This window comes from Heptranchias perlo, unplaced genomic scaffold (assembly GCF_035084215.1).
Source record: "Heptranchias perlo isolate sHepPer1 unplaced genomic scaffold, sHepPer1.hap1 HAP1_SCAFFOLD_256, whole genome shotgun sequence".
Classification (NCBI taxonomy): Eukaryota; Metazoa; Chordata; class Chondrichthyes; order Hexanchiformes; family Hexanchidae; genus Heptranchias; species Heptranchias perlo.
Genome location: NW_027139268.1, coordinates 225,734 through 244,331, shown reverse-complemented (window position 1 = coordinate 244,331; position 18,598 = coordinate 225,734). Strand labels below are relative to the sequence as shown.

General features: G+C 46.7%; 1 protein-coding gene across 1 annotated transcript; it reads right to left on the bottom strand.

The window, feature by feature from the left end:
• Positions 1-1,038: 1,038 nt before the first annotated feature.
• Positions 1,039-10,735, bottom strand: LOC137310518 (class I histocompatibility antigen, F10 alpha chain-like). Its single transcript, XM_067978288.1, has 4 exons — positions 10,530-10,735; positions 7,225-7,485; positions 1,502-1,777; positions 1,039-1,386 (listed from the first exon to the last, which is right to left on the bottom strand). Exons 1-4 carry the CDS (start codon positions 10,579-10,581, stop codon positions 1,067-1,069), a joined length of 909 nt encoding a protein of 302 aa, XP_067834389.1. The 5' UTR covers positions 10,582-10,735; the 3' UTR covers positions 1,039-1,066.
• Positions 10,736-18,598: the final 7,863 nt, after the last annotated feature.

Genomic DNA, 18,598 nt, shown 5'->3' with positions numbered 1-18,598 from the left:
AGGAAGCGAGTGATTGGGGTGGGGATGAGAAGAGAGCCACTGAGCAGTGAATCTTGACTGCACCCCTGTCCCGAATGCAGCCTGTAGCCGTTGATAATTCCTTTCCCTGCCACACCATGCCAAGCTAAACACCCACCGCCCTCCCAAAAAGGAACGAAAAGGAGAAAGAGAAGCTGAAAGTGTGTGAGGGAGAGAAGAAACAGCAACAGGGGATGACATCAGACAGGTCAGAGGGACCATATTCTCTGACTTAATATGTGGAATACACCGAGAGATTGACGAGTGTCAGATATGAACAAAATACAATTTCCCTTTGCTCCTCGTAACATCAAAAACAATTAACCAAGTTTAGCCACGGTATTGGCCGAGGTACTTTTATACAAGTCAGTATTTGCTGTACTGATCGGCTCGAACTTTTTGAAGACGACAGTTCTCTGCCTCTCTGACTGTTTCCAAATTCCAACTCCTCAAGCTGTTGTCGTTCCAGCTCGACACAAAGCCAGAGACTTGACCTCTGACCCTCCCCCAGCTCAGCGCTGGAAATTGGCTAATTGAGATGCCAATCAAAACTGCCCCCCGCCCCCCAATCCCGACCTAGTTCTGGGTCCCCGAGCAGCCACCTCCTGCTGTGCTCGAACGATTGAGGCCATTCCAGTGTGAGATGTGTGTTTGTCAGTGCAGGACCGAGGAATGCCATTGTCTCAAACTGATGTGGAATGTGAAAATCACAATTCGGACAGTCACTTTATCAATCCCAGCTGGTGGGTCGAATACTCTTTCCCAGAATGCTCGTGTGCTGAGTGGATTTAACCCCTTGTGTGCTGAATTTAATTTAACAGCATCAGAGAAATATAAAATCAACTCAAAATTCCTGAATCCAAAGATGAAAAAGATCTCACAACATGACAATATATGATTTGACCGGAGATCTCTTTCATTTTAATTTTCCTTTCTTTCTGTTTCTTTCTCTTTGTCTGTCTCTCTGAACTTTTTAATCTGTTCACTTGTCCCAATCTCAGCCTCTCATGTCTGTCACAATCAATATCTCACATGGTCTTTATCTCACTCACACACACACACACACACACTTCCAGTGCAGTTCCTTACCCCACTGATAGACCTTTGCCTCTGCCAGGCTGCTGTGTTCAATTTGACAGGAGTATTGATCCTCATCCCCAGCATTTACTTCAATCTCTTTCTTGATCTGATGGGTCCCATCGTGGTTCGGTCGAACCCCCGAGGATTGGCTCTCAGACACTCGCTCACCATTCCTTAGCCAGGTCACCTCGATGTTTACAGGGTAAAATCCAGTAACCAGGCAGGAGAGAGTGGGCGGGTTGTACTGATTATTGGGGTCACTTCTGGAGATGAACACTTCAGGCTGAACTGAAAGGGGAAAAGGGAGGAAACACAAACAATAGAGAGACAGAGAATGGAATGGGATAACGGTTTCATAGATCAGAAAGTTCAATCAGAAAATGGGAAAATGGGAAATCAATACCTTTCCTTTCAAAATATTCCTTTCCAAGGTGCATAAATTTCTTTAAATTCTGAACACATTCTTCTTCCAACTGCCATTTCCAATAATTGTTCCAGGATTCATCAGAATCCCATTTCTCCTTGGTCTTCACAGCAAGGTGATTGGTTGCGACCCATCTCATCCTGTCTGGCTCTAAACTAATATAATCCTTTCCGTCATATCCAACACTCATTGATCTCTTAATGGAGCCGTCTTCAGAGATCTCAACGGACTTCATCCATTGGAAAATGTGAATTCCTGTCAGTGGCCAACCAGAGATCAATAATCAATAATCAATAGTTAATGGAGAATGTCCATTTATAACTCAGACAGTGGGCGCAATTTTAACCTAACCCACCCGTCAGGAAACTAACGGGAGTGGTTGCAACACTGGTTTTACACACTGCCCGATTTTACTGCACTGAAGTCAGTGGACAGTAATATTGGGCACAGTGTAAAACTCTCATTCCCCCTATCCCATGGGGATCCCACCCGGTGAGATCGGTGAAAATTACCCACAGTGTGTCTTTCTCCTCTATACAGGAATGGGATGGGTTAGAGCCACAAATAGTCTGAGCAGAGGGGAAAGGGGGTCCAGTATCAGGGAGAAATGGGGGGTTAGATTTGTTAACCCCTCCTGAACCGTGACAGAATTATAGAAGGCAATATCACGGTAAATCTCAAATAATAGGCACCATTTTTATCACATGACTTCCCCTCCCCCACTTCTCGAACTCGATACCCGTGAGTGCCGCTGGTGCACTGCCCTTGAGGACCAGAACCAGGTGTATATTTCTGATGTGCCAGTGGGCCTGTTTTGGGAACCACACTGGCCCCAAACCTCCATTTTGCCCCAATGTTGCGCTGCTGAGCCTGGACTTCTGGGAGCCAATCCAGTCCCGTACTGACCACCCGCAAATCACACACTCATCTCATTTACACACCCACTGGCATTGGCTGAGCGCAGCGCCCATGTGACACGGACCTCCCCTGACGGGTGGGGGTGGGGATTTAAAGCGCAGTCTTTAAAGAGCCGCGAATGGCTGAAGATTGCAGCAGAGGGAAGGATCTAAACTTTCCCCCAAGACTGGGGTCCCATCAGGAGCTGGAATAAGAGGCTCATGTGAGATATTGTGAGACTTTTAAACAATGTGGTCACAGGAGGAGCAGGCAGATGGTCTGGGAGAAGGGAGCAGGGCATTGGAAGGAGGGAGAAAAGAAGATCCCAAAATTATAATGAGAACAACCGTCAGACACTGATAGATGGAACAGGCAAAGGGAAGAGAGAGAGAGAGAGAGATAGAGAGAGAGAGAGAGAGGGATAGAGAGAGAGAGAGAGGGAGAGGCAGAGAGACACATGGACCAAGGGAGAGAGAGAGACAGAGGGGGAGAGAGAGACAGACAGACTAAGAGAGATAGAGAGACTGACAGAGAAAGAAAGGAGAGCATGTGATGGAGAGCTGGTGAGAGAGAGAGTTGGTGAGAGAGTGAGAGACCTACTGCTGGGTGCTGATAGAAGGAAGCCTAAGGTGCATTAGAGCTAGAAGAGGCAGGTGATGATGAATGGGGAGGAGGAGGAGGAGGAGGGGGAAGAATAGGGAGGAGGAGGAGGGAGGAGGAGGGGGAAGAATAGGGAGGAGGAGGAGGGAGGAGGAGGGGGAAGAATGGGGAGGAGGAGGGAGGAGGAGGGGGAAGAATGGGGAGGAGGAGGGAGGAGGAGGGGGAAGAATGGGGAGGAGGAGGAGGAGGGGGAAGAATGGGGAGGAGGAGGAGGAGGGGGAAGAATGGGGAGGGAGGAGGGGGGAAGAATGGGGAGGAGGAGGAGGAGGGGGAAGAATGGGGAGGAGGAGGAGGAGGGGGAAGAATGGGGAGGAGGAGGAGGAGGGGGAAGAATGGGGAGGAGGAGGAGGAGGGGGAAGAATGGGGAGGAGGAGGAGGAGGGGGAAGAATGGGGAGGAGGAGGAGGGGGAAGAATGGGGAGGAGGAGGAGGGGGAAGAATGGGGAGGAGGAGGAGGGGGAAGAATGGGGAGGAGGAGGAGGAGGAGGAAGAATGGGGAGGAGGAGGAGGAGGAGGAAGAATGGGGAGGAGGAGGAGGAGGAGGAGGAAGAATGGGGAGGAGGAGGAGGAGGAGGAGGAAGAATGGGGAGGAGGAGGAGGAGGAGGAGGAATGGGGGAGGAGGAGGAGGAGGAGGAGGAATGGGGAGGAGGAGGAGGAGGAGGAGGAATGGGGAGGAGGAGGAGGAGGAATGGGGAGGAGGAGGAGGAGGAATGGGGAGGAGGAGGAGGGGGAAGAATGGGGAGGAGGAGGAGGGGGAAGAATGGGGAGGAGGAGGAGGAGGAGGAGGAGGAGGAGGAGGAGGATGATGGAAGAGGAGGACAATGAGGAAGACGAGGAGGAGGGAAGAAAATTCTTTGCGGACTATGACAATGATGGTGACAATGAGGGTGGCAATGATGAGGGGGATGAGTCCCTGGAGTAGGACATGGCCCTGTGTTCTTCTACCCAACCCCCTCCATCACTTACTCTTCAGTCCCATGCAGCAGCTCAGATGCTTTCACCTGGGGGAGGGGGAATAGATAGTGTGAGTGAGGATGTGGCACTAGGTGATTCACAGAGTTGGAGGAGTCGGATCTTCCCATGGGATTCTGTGAAGAAGGCTGCCCACGGCTTTGGAGTCATAGGACCCAGATCTCTTGGGTACTCGCCTGAAGAGAAGGACGTTGAAAGTACATCACACCTCAGGACAGGTTCTGAGGTTAGTCTCTGCGGAGGTGCAGCAAGTCACAGGAGTGACACGGGGCAACTCTCATTTGCAGGAACACGATGGAAGATTTTTCATCACGGAGACATCAACGGAGTGAGTGGCAGCTTCATGGAATCCACAACAGATCCCCAACTGAGCAACAGCCATGAACCAGAGCCTCCAGTTCCATGGGAGCTCAGACTGCAGCACTGGTGGTACCACGATCATATGAACAATGACGGGCAGGAAAAGACCCTCTGGTCCATCCAGCTTGTCCCACACAACTGCGATGCCTTGTCCATCACAATATAGACAATCACCATCCCACCCAAAACCACATGATCTCCTGGGAGAGGAGAGAAACCAGATTAAAACCCAGGCCAATTAGGGAATAAAATCCTGGAAAATACATCTCCAACCCCTTTAGGCTCCAGGACACTCTGGCCCTGATTAATATTACACAGAATCTCCCTTTTGTAAGAGATGATCTCCGTCCCAGCCAGGAACAGGCCCAGCTCTCGCTTGAAGGAATCCAGTGAATCGGCCTCTACCGCAGGAGAGGGGGCAGCCTGTTCCAGAGGCCCACTGTTCCCCGGGAAAAGAACCACCTCCTGACATCTAACCTCGATCTGGCCTCACATAACTTGAGAATGTGGCCCCAGGTCCTCCCCTAAAGTATTTAATTGAAAATAGAGAGAACAGACAAGCCTCCTGAATAGGATCTGGAAGAAGGAGCTCGCCATGCTGCTGCTGCTGTCTCTCAGGGTCTGGTCACTCCCATTAGACCGGCCTATCCGTTACATAGCCCAGTTTAACGGAGAACAGCGAGTGAAAAACAAGCAGCAATTTCTGAGCTTGCTGTCTGTGTGTGGGAGATAATTGAATGGATAGAGAGATCTCATCTCCCAGGATATATGACAGGAGGCCTACATCCCGACCGTCTCCCTCCTCTGGGCAGCCGTGACACAAAGAGCCTCTTCCTCCTGAGTGAGGGAAGGTTTTAACGAGTTCTCCTGGTAAAAACACAACTCACCTGGAGACCTCTACATGGGCGACCTCACTACGAGTTTCCACCCCTTCCCGGCCTGCCCTGTGAGCCTGAAACTTGTTATCGATTAATTTTTGGACTCGAAGGAAATCTCAACGACTGAGCATCCACAGCCCTCTGGGATACCGAGTTCTCAATTGATTAGTGGGGGATTGATACAGGGCTATGGGGAGAGAGTGGGACAGTGGGATTAGTTTGGGATTGATGCAGGGCTATGGGGAGAGAGTGGGGCAGTGGGATTAGTTTGGGATTGATACAGGGCTATGGGGAGAGAGTGGGGCAGTGGGATTAGTTTGGGATTGATACAGGGCTATGGGGAGAGAGTGGGGCAGTGGGATTAGTTTGGGATTGATACAGGGCTATGGGGAGAGAGTGGGGCAGTGGGATTAGTTTGGGATTGATACAGAGCTATGGGGAGAGAGCGGGGCAGTGGGATTAGTTTGGGATTGATACAGGGCTATGGGGAGAGAGTGGGACAGTGGGATTAGTTTGGGATTGATACAGGGCTATGGGGAGAGAGTGGGGCAGTGGGATTAGTTTGGGATTGATACAGGGCTATGGGGAGAGAGTGGGGCAGTGGGATTAGTTTGGGATTGATACAGGGCTATGGGGAGAGAGTGGGGCAGTGGGATTAGTTTGGGATTGATACAGGGCTATGGGGAGAGAGCGGGGCAGTGGGATTAGTTTGGGATTGATACAGGGCGATGGGGAGAGAGCAGGGCAGTGGGATTAGTTTGGGATTGATACAGGGCTATGGGGAGAGAGTGGGACAGTGGGATTAGTTTGGGATTGATACAGGGCTATGGGGAGAGAGGGGGACAGTGGGATTAGTTTGGGATTGATACAGGGCTATGGGGAGAGAGTGGGGCAGTGGGATTAGTTTGGGATTGATACAGGGCTATGGGGAGAGAGCGGGGCAGTGGGATTAGTTTGGGATTGATACAGGGCTATGGGGAGAGAGTGGGACAGTGGGATTAGTTTGGGATTGATACAGGGCTATGGGGAGAGAGTGGGAGTGGGATTAGTTTGGGATTGATACAGGACTATGGGGAGAGAGTGGGACAGTGGGATTAGTTTGGGATTGATACAGGACTATGGGGAGAGAGTGGGACAGTGGGATTAGTTTGTGATTGCTCCAGTAAACAGCAGGCACCGACACAATGGACAGAATGACCTCCTCCTATGCTGTAAATTTCTATCACTCGATCTCGAGCCACACTCTCTCCCGTACCACGTTCTCTCTCCACGATCACCTCAATAGTCAGCCCATGTTTTATGTTCCTTTCTCCATCGTGGCCCTCTCTCCCTCTCCTTTTTGTCATTTCTCTATTTCCCCATCTCTCTCCCTCTCCCTCCCTCACTCCCCATTTCCCTCTCTCCATATTCTCCTCCATCCCCCCCCCCCACCGATATCTTTTATTTCCAAATTTGGAGCAATGGCAGACCCCATAAATAGAGGCCCAGGCTGTGGGGATGGGGAAGGCCAGGGAGCAATGGCAGTCCCCATAAATAGAGGCCCAGGCTGTGGGGATGGGGAAGGCTGCAGGAGCAGTGGCAGTCCCCATAAATAGAGGCCCAGGCTGTGGGGATGGGGAAGGCCGCAGGAGCAGTGGCAGTCCCCATAAATAGAGGCCCAGGCTGTGGGGATGGGAAAGGCCGCAGGAGCAGTGGCAGTCCCCATAAATAGAGGCCCAGGCTGAGGGGATGGGGAAGGCCGCAGGAGCAGGTAATATATAGAACAGCCGATGTAGTAACTATAAACCAGGAGGAGGTGATGTGGGACTGGTCGGGAAAGTGGGAGCAGCTGGGAGCAGAGAGCAAATTGACGTCAAAAATAATTAATTAATTAATTCCCAATAGACAGCCATTAAACAGGCCGTCAGTGGGAGATTCCTGTATCACTGATCTTACCGGATGTATGGTTCGTCCCCTTCATTATGGTATTGAGACTCTCCTTTGCCATGGTGGAATGTTTGTGCCCCAGGTTTGTGATATATTCCCAGTATTCCACACTGAAAACATCTGTCATCCACTGCTGTCTGCAGATCATCTGTCTGGTCTTACTGGTGTAATAATCTATTTGAACTCCATTGACCATTGCCACGCTAAAAACCTCGGGAACATCGGCACTGTCAGATACTGCCGTGTACAGCACAGTGAATGTGTTAGTGTCTGTAAAACAAACAAGTGAAAGGGACAGGTCAATAAACGAGGTGTAGCCCCTCGACATACTCAGATCCTCCAATAATCCATCACTTTATCTCAGCGTCAGAATCCTGTATGATATTAGAATCGGGAGATCTGATTAAACAGTGAATCAGAGTCACTGAGACACTCGATGGAGTCAGTGTGTACACGTAGGATAGTCTGGGACACACTCGAGAGGTTGGGGTGTTAAACAGAAACACAGAAAATAGGAGCAGGAGTGGGCCATTCGGCCCTTCAAACTGCTCCGCCATTCAATATGATCATGGCTGATCCTCCATCTCAATACCATATTCCCGCTCTCTCCCCATACCCCTTGATGCCTTTTGTGTCTAGAAATCTATCGAGCTCCTTCTTAAATATATTCAGTGACTTGGCCTCCACAGCCTTCTGTAGTAGAGAATTCCACAGGTTCACCACCCTCCGAATGAAGAAATTTCTCCTCATCTCAGTCCTAAATGTTCTACCCCGTATCCTGAGGCTGTGACCCCTCATTCTGGACCCCCCAGCCAGGGGAAACATCCTCCCTGCATCCAGTCTGTCTAGCCCTGTCAGAATTTTACATGTTTCAATAAGATCCTCTCTCATTCTTCTAAACTCGAGTGAATACAGGCCGAGTCGACCCAATCTCTCCTCATACGACAGTCCTGCCATCCCAGGAATCAGTCTGGTGAACCTTCGCTGCACTCCCTCTTTGGCAAGTATATCCTCTCTTAGGTAAGGAGACCAAAACTGCACACAATACTCCAGGTGTGGTCTCACCAAGGCCCTGTACAACTGCAGTAAGACATCCTTGCTCCTGTACTCAAATCCTCTTGCAATGAAGGCCAACATACCATTTGCCTTCCTAACTGCTTGCTGCACCTGCATGTTTGCTTTCAGTGACTGGTGTACAAGGACACCCAGGTCCCTTTGTACATCAACATTCCCCAATCTATCACCATTTAAATAATACTCTGCCTTTCTGTTTTTCCTTCTGAAATGGATAACTTCACATTTATCCACATTATACTGCATCTGCCATGTATTTGCCCACTCACTCAACTTGTCTAAATTGCCTTGAAGCCTCTTTGCATCCTCCTCACAACTCACGATCCCACCTAGTTTTGTGTCGTCAGCAAACTTGGAAATATTACATTTGGTTCCCTCATCCAAATCATTGATATATATTGTGAATAGCTGGGGCCCAAGCACTGATCCCTGTGATACCCCATTAGTCACTGCCTGCCAACCCCGAAAAAACCCCATTTATTCCTACTCTCTGTTTCCTGTCTGTTAACCAATTTTCAATCCATGCCAGTATATTACCACCAATCCCATGTGCTTTAATTTTGCACACTAACCTCTTATGTGGGACTTTATCAAAGGCCTTCTGAAAATCCAAATAAACCACATCCACCGGTTCTCCCTTATCCATTCTCCCAGTTACATCCTCAAAAAACTCCAGTAGGTTTGTCAAACATGATTTCCCTTTCATAAATCCATGTTGACTTTGTCTAATCCTGTTGATATTTTCTAAGTGTCCTGTTATCACATCCTTTATAATAGTCTCTAGCATTTTCCTTACTACTGATGTTAAGCTAACTGGTCTGTAGTTCCCTGTTTTCTCTCCCTCCTTTTTTAAATAGTGGGGTTAAATTTGCCACCCTCCAATCTGCAGGAACTGTTCCATAATCTATAGAATTTTGGAAGATAATTACTAATGACACTATTTCTCTTTTAGTACTCTGAGATGCAGATTATCAGGCCCTGGGGATTTGTCGGCTTTCAGTCCCATTAATTTCTCCAGCACTATTTTTTTCACTAATCCTTATTTCCTTTAATTCCTCCTTCTCACTAGACCCTTGGTTCCCTCGCATTTCTGGGAAGTTATTTGTGTTCTCTTCCATGAAGACAGAACCAAAGTATTTGTTTAATTGCTCTGCCATTTCCTTGTTCCCCATTATAAATTCTGTTTCTGACTGTAAGGGACCTACATTTGTCTTCACTAATCTTTTTCTTTTAACATACTTGTAGAAGCTTTTACAGCCCACTTTTATGTTCCTTGCAAGTTCACTCTCATACTCTATTTTTCCCCTCTTAATCAATCTCTTGGTCCTTTTTTGCTGAATTCTAAACTGCTCCCAATCCTCAGGCTTGCTACTTTTTCTGGCAACTTTATATGACTCCTCTTTGGATCTAATACTATCCTTAATTTCTTCTGTTAGCCAGGGTTGGACCGCTTTTCCTTTTGTGTTTTTGAGCCAGAAAGAAGAGTTCTAACCAGATAGGGGAAAAGGGAGAGAGAGTGAGAGAAACAGAGAGGGACAGACAGAGAGAGACACACAGTGAAAGAGAGAGAAATAGGGAGAAAGAGACACACAGAGTGAAAGAGAGAAAGAGGGAAACAGAGAGAATCAGAGAGAGAAACAGATAGGGAGAGTCAGAGAGAGAAAGAGGGAAACAGTGAGAATCAGAGAGAGAAACAGATAGGGAGAGTCAGAGAGAGAAAGAGGGAAACAGTGAGAAAGAGGGAAACAGTGAGAAAGAGGGAAACAGTGAGAAAGAGGGAAACAGTGAGAAAGAGGGAAACAGTGAGAAAGAGGGAAACAGTGAGAAAGAGGGAGAGAAACAGAGAGGGAGACAGAGGGACAGAGAGAGACACACACAGCAAAAGAGGCAGACAAAGAGAAAGAGCGTGAGAGAATCAGAGGGAGAAACAGAGAGGGAGACAGAGAGATAGAGAGAGACACACAGCAAAAGAGGCAGACAAAGAGAAAGAGAGTGAGAGAATCAGACAGAAACAGAGAAAGACACACAAACAGGGAGTGAGAGACAAACAGGGAGTGAGAGGCAAACACAAAGGACATTTGTTCCCCTGTGAGTGCAATATACCGACACACATTCCCCGCACTCACAGACAGTCCCACTCCCAGTAAAATCCCAGGGAATTTCCTGCCCAGACCCTGAGCTGGAGAAGTGAAAATGGCAGAGAAAGAGAGTGAGATTGGAAGGATGAATTCTGTACTTACCGGGAGAGACCCGGGAAAAACACAGGGATATGGAGAAAAGGATCAGCAGCATTCTGGGAATCCACGGCCTCTATTCCAATCAGTGACTGGGAATAAAATACTCAGAGAGGGACCGATCGAGCGTTTATTGACTGAACAAAACACAAACAAAACAAGAATCTCTCAGACTCCATTTTACTGTTTATCTCAAACTTTCTTCACTTCCTTGAACTCAAACTGCAGAGCCTGAGGGTCAATGATTGGGTGTTTTACAGAAAGGTACCAATTAAATGGAGAAACAGTCACCAGTCACCAGTTACCAGGACGATCAAACTCAGACAGGCTGAGAAACCGAGTGGAAGAGAGAGATTGAAGAGGCCTCCGACACCAGGTCCATTTTAAAGGGAGGAGAGAGTGGGATCCTGGGCTCCCCACTCACAGGAAACACATTGAGAACGGGCCATCCCCAGGAACTGTGAAACTGACTCTGCTCTGGGCTGGAGTTAGACCACAAACAGGAACAGTTAGACACAACCTTTAATACAGTGAGCATGATATGACGGCTGTTTTACCCAGTGTGGGAGCTGCACAGGGCCGGTGGGCTCTGCAGATCAGAATGGTGAATGGTGTGGGATGGAAGGGTTCCATTTCATGGGACACCGGGATCAGCACCGGGACGGGGGAGGAGCCCTACCGCCGGGACGGGGGAGGGAGATGTACCACCGGGAAGGCTCCACCTGAACCGGAATGGGACCTGAGTCCGAGCGGAGAGGATAAATGGGGCGGAGGAGAAGGCTTTAAACCAGCAGGATCGGGGGGAGGGTCTGGGAGCAATAATAAAAGCCTAAAGATAAAAGAAACAGGAGATGAGTGTAAAGGTCGGACCAGGGTCAGGAATAAAGATAACATAAATGGTCAAAAAACAAATACAGTTATAAACCAGAAGTATAAAAGGACGATTAAAAATAGAGTAAAAGGAACAACTATTAAAGACGATTTAAACTACCTGACCAGCAATGTACACGGTGCCCAAAATAAAACGGGGGAACTGGAGCCAATAATCTATGGTGAGGAATCAGATGTAGTCGGAATAATTGAAACACAGCTACAGAAAGGACAGGACTGGCAACTAAATATTGCTGGTTAGGGAAAGAAGGGGGGTTGGAGAAGTTGTACTAATTAGAAATAAAAAGGGACATAACTAACAGAAGGATAGAAACAGAATCCATCTGGATTGAAATAAAAGACAAGAAGGGATTGATCCCACCAATAGGGGTTTACTACAGACCACCTAATAGTGGAAAGGAGGTGGAGGGAGAAATCTGTAAGCAAATATGTGAAATATGTAAAGCACATAGAATAATAATCATGGGAGATTTTAACTCTCCCCAAATAAACTGGCAAGAGGAGGTAGGCAAAGGGGTACAGGGAGAGTCCTTACCCAGTATGCACTGCAGCAACTCGCCAAGGCTTCTTCGACAGCACCTCCCAAACCCGCGACCTCTACCACCTAGAAGGACAAGAGCAGGCACATGGGAACAACACCACCTGCACGTTCCCCTCCAAGTCACAAACCATCCCGACTTGGAAATATATCGCCGTTCCTTCATCGTCGCTGGGTCAAAATCCTGGAACTCCCTTCCTGACAGCACAGTGGGAGAACCTTCACCACACGGACTGCAGCGGTTCAAGAAGGCGGCTCACCACCACCTTCTCAAGGGCAATTAGGGATGGGCAATAAATGCCGGCCTCGCCAGCGACGCCCACATCCCATGAACGAATAAAAAAAAAGCCCAACAGGAGAGGAGCACTGCTGGATTTGATAATGGGAAATGAACAAGGACAGTTAAGAGAAGTAAGAGTTGGGGAACACCTAGGCAACAGTGATCACATCATAATAAGGTTTACGATAAAAATTGAGAAGAGCATGAGTAAGACAAAGACCAAAGTAATAAATTGGAAAAAAGCTGATTTTAAGGGGCTGAGAATGGAACGAGGGAAAATAAACTGGAAAAATTGACTGACAAACAAAGAAATAGAACAGCAGTGGGAAATATTTAAAACAGTGATCAATGGAGTCCAGAGAAATATATCCCACTAAAAAGCAAGAACAAACTAGCCAGTAATGATACACAATGATAAATAAAGAGACAAGGGTAAAATTGAAATTGACGAAAAAGGCACACACTAAGTACACAGACAATAAAGGAGAGGATGACAAAAGGGAATATGAAAAAGTTAGGAAATAAATCAAAAAAACAATTAGGAAGGTGAACTATGAAATTAAATTATCACTGAATATAAAAAGAAATAGTAAAATAATCTACAGACACATAAAATACAAGAAATGTCAGGATCGGGACAGGGCCACTGAGGGATCCACACGATAAACTCACAGGTAATGACAGCAAAATGGCAGAAATATTAAATAATGACTTTGCCTCAGTATTTCCCAGGGAGACTAACACGGTGGGCAGGACATTAGAAGAAGAGATCAAAGAAGATAAAAAGACATTTATGATAGAAAGTGGGAGATAATTGATAAACGGATCAAACTTAGAGAGGGTAAAACCCCTGGTCCGGATGGATTGCATCCGTGAATATTAAAAGAAGTTAGGGAAGAGATAGCAGAGGCACGATTACATATATAGAAACATTCATTAGAAAAGGGAATAGTGCCAGAGGACTGGCGGACAGTTAATGTGATTCCTATATTTAAAAAGGGAGATTGAACAAGTCCAGGGAACTCTAGACCAATTAGCTTAACGTCGGTGATAGGAAAGATAATGGAATCTTTACTCAAAGATGTAATAGAAAAACATCTGGAAACTGAAAATATAATAAAGAACAGTCAGCACGGATTTCAGAAGGGAAGGTCATGCTTGACCAACAGAAAGAGTAGACCAGAGTAATGCAGTAGATGGAATATATTTGGATTTTCAAAAGGCCTTCGATAAGGTACCACATTGTAGACTCATGACTAAGGTCATGTGGAGTCAGGGGACAGGTAACAGAATGGATAGCAAACTGGGTACAATACAGAAAACAGAGAGTAGGGGGTTAAAGGTAGTTACTCAGACTGGCAAAAGGTGGGAAGTGGTGTTCCCCAGGGATCGGTGCTGGGACCACTGTTGTTCATCATTTACATCAACGATTTGGACTCTGGAATCGGAAGAACAATTTTGAAATTTGTGGACACCACCAAATTGGGGGGTATAGTTAATACAGAAGAGGATTCCAACTAAATACAGGAAATCATTAATAAACTTGCAGAATGGGCGTGTAATTGGCAAATGAATTTCAATGTAAATAAGTGTGAGGTGGTACATTTTGGTAGGAAGAATAAGGGGGCCACATACTGCTTGGATAATAGGAGCAGAGGGATCTGAGGGTACAGATACACAAATCACTAAAAGTAGCAACACGGGTTAATAAGGTCATAAAAAAAGCCAAGTACTGGGGTTCATTTCTAAAGGGATAGAATTGAAAAGCAGAGAAGTTATCTTAAACTTGCATTGCACCTTGGTTAGACCACACTTGGGGGGTGATTTTAAACCCCAAGAATGGGTGGGTTGGGGGCGGGTGGGAGTTGAAAATAGTTGTTTTTTGGGTGGTGACCGTAACCCGGCTTTATTTCCAGGTTTAACGTCGGTGAGTAAAAGTCCAGGCTTCCCACTGGGAATGCAAAGTCCGAAAATTTTGCGGTTGCGACCCCAAAAAAAATTATTTTCAACTCCTACCCACCCCCAATCCACCCGTTCTTGGGGGTTAAAAATCACCCCCTTGGAATACTGTGAACAGTCCTGGTCTCCATATTATAAAAAGGATATAGAGGCACTAGAGAAGGTGCAAAAAGATTTACTAGGATGAGACCAGAGCTGAGAGGTTATAACTATCAGGAAAGAATGAACAGACTGGGGCTCTTTTCTCTAGAAAAGAGAAGACTGAGGGGTGACCTGATAGAGGACTTTAAGATTATGAAACGGTTCGATAGAGAAGATATTTCCACTTGCAGGGGAGACCAGAACTAAAGGCCATAAATATAAGATAGTCACTAATAAATCCAATGGGGAATTCAGGAGAAACTTCTTTACCCAGAGAGTAGTTAGAATGTGGAACTCACTACCACAAGGAGTAGTTGAGGGAAATAGTGTAGATGCATTTAAGGGGAAGCTGGATAAACACATGAGGGAGAAAGGAATAGAAGATTATGCTGATAGGGTTAGATGAAGAGGGGAGGGAGGAGGCTCGTGTGGAGCATAAACACCGACATGGACCGGTTGGGCCGAATGGCCTGTTTCTGTGCTATACATTCTATATAATATAATTTCTAGAGAGATGCATCTATCTTATACCTCTTCTTGCACTGTAAAAAAAAACAAATATGTGACTGTCAACTATTCTGGGCAAACCTCAGTTCAAACTGTCCCTAATCTAACTGGCCATATCTTCCTTAGTTACAAGCTGCAGATGTTAGTATCTGAGCCTGCTGCCTGGACTCACCATGACTGGAGAAACAGATGGCCCTCTTGCCTCGGACTGTGTGAACAAAAAACCTTCTATGATTTAATTAAACCACAATGGTGTTAAGGGAACACGAGCTATTAAAGGAATCAATTTTATACTAAACCCAAAAGTTTAAAGTCTGCAAACTTAGCCGACAGTGCAGAGGTCAGAGGACAGAGGTCACAAGTAGCCTGATCGAGGTCAAGTTACACCTCAATTATTTCGATCTGGGCTTCACTGTTTTTGCATGCCTTGAGACTAACTTATCCAAAGTGTAGTCATGATGCTGCCTTCCTTACCTTGCTAACCCTGAACAGTTTGTGCTCACCTTCGGGACCAGAGACCTCAGAAAGGAAGCCTCGAGTGATAGATCTTTAGAGAACCTGGAACTTCTCGATAAAGACTCGTATAAGTTTGTACAGAGTGTGTAAAGAGAATGTATATGGACTTGTACAGTGAGAAAGGAAATGAAAAGAGCAAGATCGTAATCAGAAGTTAGAAGAGGAGACAGAGGGAAGAGATGTAGAAAGTTGAGCTCAGTGACTAACGTGTGATCTTCTACAGCAGAGCATCGCCGTGTGTGTTCATGTAACTCTTCATAAACTTGCAAGCGTTTGACTCCTGGGTCTAGAACCCTCATTTCTGGTACAGAGACAAGGACTGCAGCCCCAGTCTATCTTTAAAACGGGCACTCCACACACTTCGACTGAAAATAAAACCTATCTTAATGGTGGAGAGATCTTTCCTGAATGATCAATAATCAGCTGATTGACTCCTCTGGAGGCTCCAATTGTTTACAAGCTGAGGTAACGTGGATAAGTAAACTATCTGCCTCATTTCTCTTTGGGATAGCTCATTATCTTTTCCAATCACTCATGGGGAAAAATTGGATAAGAGTCCGTTCTGGGCGATGGTAACACCCCGTGCCCGAAGGACCCTGGGCAGGCAAGACGCAAGTTGGGACCCAGGTCATTCCATCCCAGGCCTTGCACCTGGAATCAATGCAATTTACACTTCCCACCACCAGAGGGAGCTCCATCTCTTAAAGGGAAGACGTTTCTTAGGCATCTCTTAAAGGTAGCTTGTCCCAGTTATTTGCTGAAAATAACAGTCAAATGTCTGCACGGAGATCAGACATGACACACGTAAAACACAGATGCAGGTTCCATCCCTCTGTTTACAAATTGATGAGTTATGTTAAAACATTGAATAAAGGTTGCGCACTACTAAATCCCACATCCTCCAATCTGCACACCAGACCTCACCAATCTGCTGATCTGAGTTGGTACCAGGCCTGTGAGAGTGCGTGCACCAAGGTTCTCTGCTGATGCACTAGAGGCCTTGGTGCAAGAGGTGGACAGAAGGAGGGACATCCTGTATCTGCAGTTGTGGGGCGGTGGGGGGTGGGGGCAAGAGGCCCTCCAAACATATATCCAAAAGGCAGTGGGAGGCAGCGGGGGACGAAGTCAATGCCAGGAGCACAGCATCATGAACATGGACGCAGTGCAGGAAGAAGTTCAATGCTTTGACATGAGTGGTCAAGGTGAGTGAGGTCAATTGTCAGGTGGTGTCTCCAACCAACTGCCCCACACACTACACCCCCATCACCCACATACCAACAAACTCTTTCCATCAGTACTCAACTCTTCCCATCAGATGCTTCCTCTCACCCTTACACATTACCACTGTTTCAAGCCGCCCACCCACAACTCACAGGCCACACACACTGGCAGCTATTCAACCATGACAGGAACATCACCCAGACACAGGAGAAGGTGGTGCATATCAAGAGGCAGCAAGCGGCAGTGGCATTTAGCCCCTCGAGCCTGTTCCACCATTCAATGAGATCATGGTGGACCTGTGACCTAACTCCATATACCCACCTTAGCCCCATATCCCATAATACCCTTGGTTCACAGAAATCGATCAATATCAGATTTAACTTTCACAAGTGAGCTAGCATCAACTGCTGTCTGTAGAAGAGCATTCCAAACATCTCCCACCCTTTGCGTGTAGAAGCATTTCCTAACTTCACTCCTGCACGTCCTGGCTCTAAATGTTAGACTATGTCCCCGTGTCCTAGTATTGAAGACCAGGAGACCTCCAAAAACAGCTAGAAATGTCTCGGAAGCCAGAAGCAATAATCCAGCCACTGACCTGTAAATCCTGCATGGTCCCTTTAAATAGTGCTGGTGGGGGGTCCTCCAGACACTCTAAGACATGTTCAGATGGTTGGGGTTAAGACTGTGCGTTGAGTTGAGCGTTAGACACCATTTTGGGACTTATCACTTTAAATCAGCGTTGTACACTGATTGAAGCCATTTTCTCCCTCCTTTACCTGATTCCAGCGTTCGTTATCTGCGCCTGCGCAAACTCCTATACCAAGATGGCGTCTGACGCACGTCACGCTGGAAACTGGCCTCCCTCCGGTGTAAAAACATTGACACAGTGTGACTGAAGGTGATGTTGTGAAGACCATGTCGGAAAGATTGCAGCCGGAAAGTCCGTCCTTCCAACAAAATTGCCACGATTTGGGGATCTTGGACAATATATGTGGAGGAATTCTTTTTTAAAACAGTGTCTTTAATTAAAGGATGAAGTCACCACATATTTAGATAGAGAAAAGAGTTAGAAGAAGCCAGAATGGATTTGAAAAGAGACGATCGTGCTCACAGAATTCCTACAGGAAGTAACAGACATGGTAGATGGGGGAAATGCACTGGATGCGGTGTAGATGGACTTTACGAAAGCCTTCGTCAAGATACCACACCTGAAATTAACCTTTTCTAATAAGGGGAAGGATAGCAAACTGGTTAGAAGGGATGATGTGGAGATGCCGGTGATGGACTGGGGTTGACAATTGTAAACAATTTTACAACACCAAGTTATAGTCCAGCAATTTTATTTTAAATTCACAAGCTTTCGGAGGCTTCCCCCTTCGTCAGGTCGTTCACATAGTTCACCTGACGAAGGGGGAAGCCTCCGAAAGCTTGTGAATTTAAAATAAAATTGCTGGACTATAACTTGGTGTTGTAAAATTGTTTACAATGGTTAGAAGGGAGAAGAGAAGAGAGTTCAGAGCAACGAGTTCAACGGAGAGTAAAATCATACGGTGTGTAAAAGGGTATCCGACCTGAACCCCTCACATTTCCACCGGGCGAGTTCGGCTAAAATTGGAGCTTCAGTTTTTGAAGTGCACAAAAAAGGGTTTTCGTCATTAATGGCTTCCTGAAGCAGGGCTTTGGGACATTTCGTTACGTTAAAGGCGCTATATAAATGCAAGTTATTGTTCATCATCGCATCTTTCAACAAAATGGTTGCACGGTTACCAGCAGCAATGAACAGTGGTTAGCAGCTGGTAACCACTCTTATGATTCAGGCTTTCCGCCCAATCATCATGCTCAGAGCAACAAGGTGCATTTAATGGGAAGGTCCACAGCTCCAACCACCTGAAACCTCGTGGGTGAAGCAGGAACGACCACAACGCACTCAATTAATTTGCAACAGAAGACATGCAGGACGCCCAGCGTTCACTCCTGTCTGTTTCTATAGGTGAAAAAAATATACCATGCTGACAGACCATA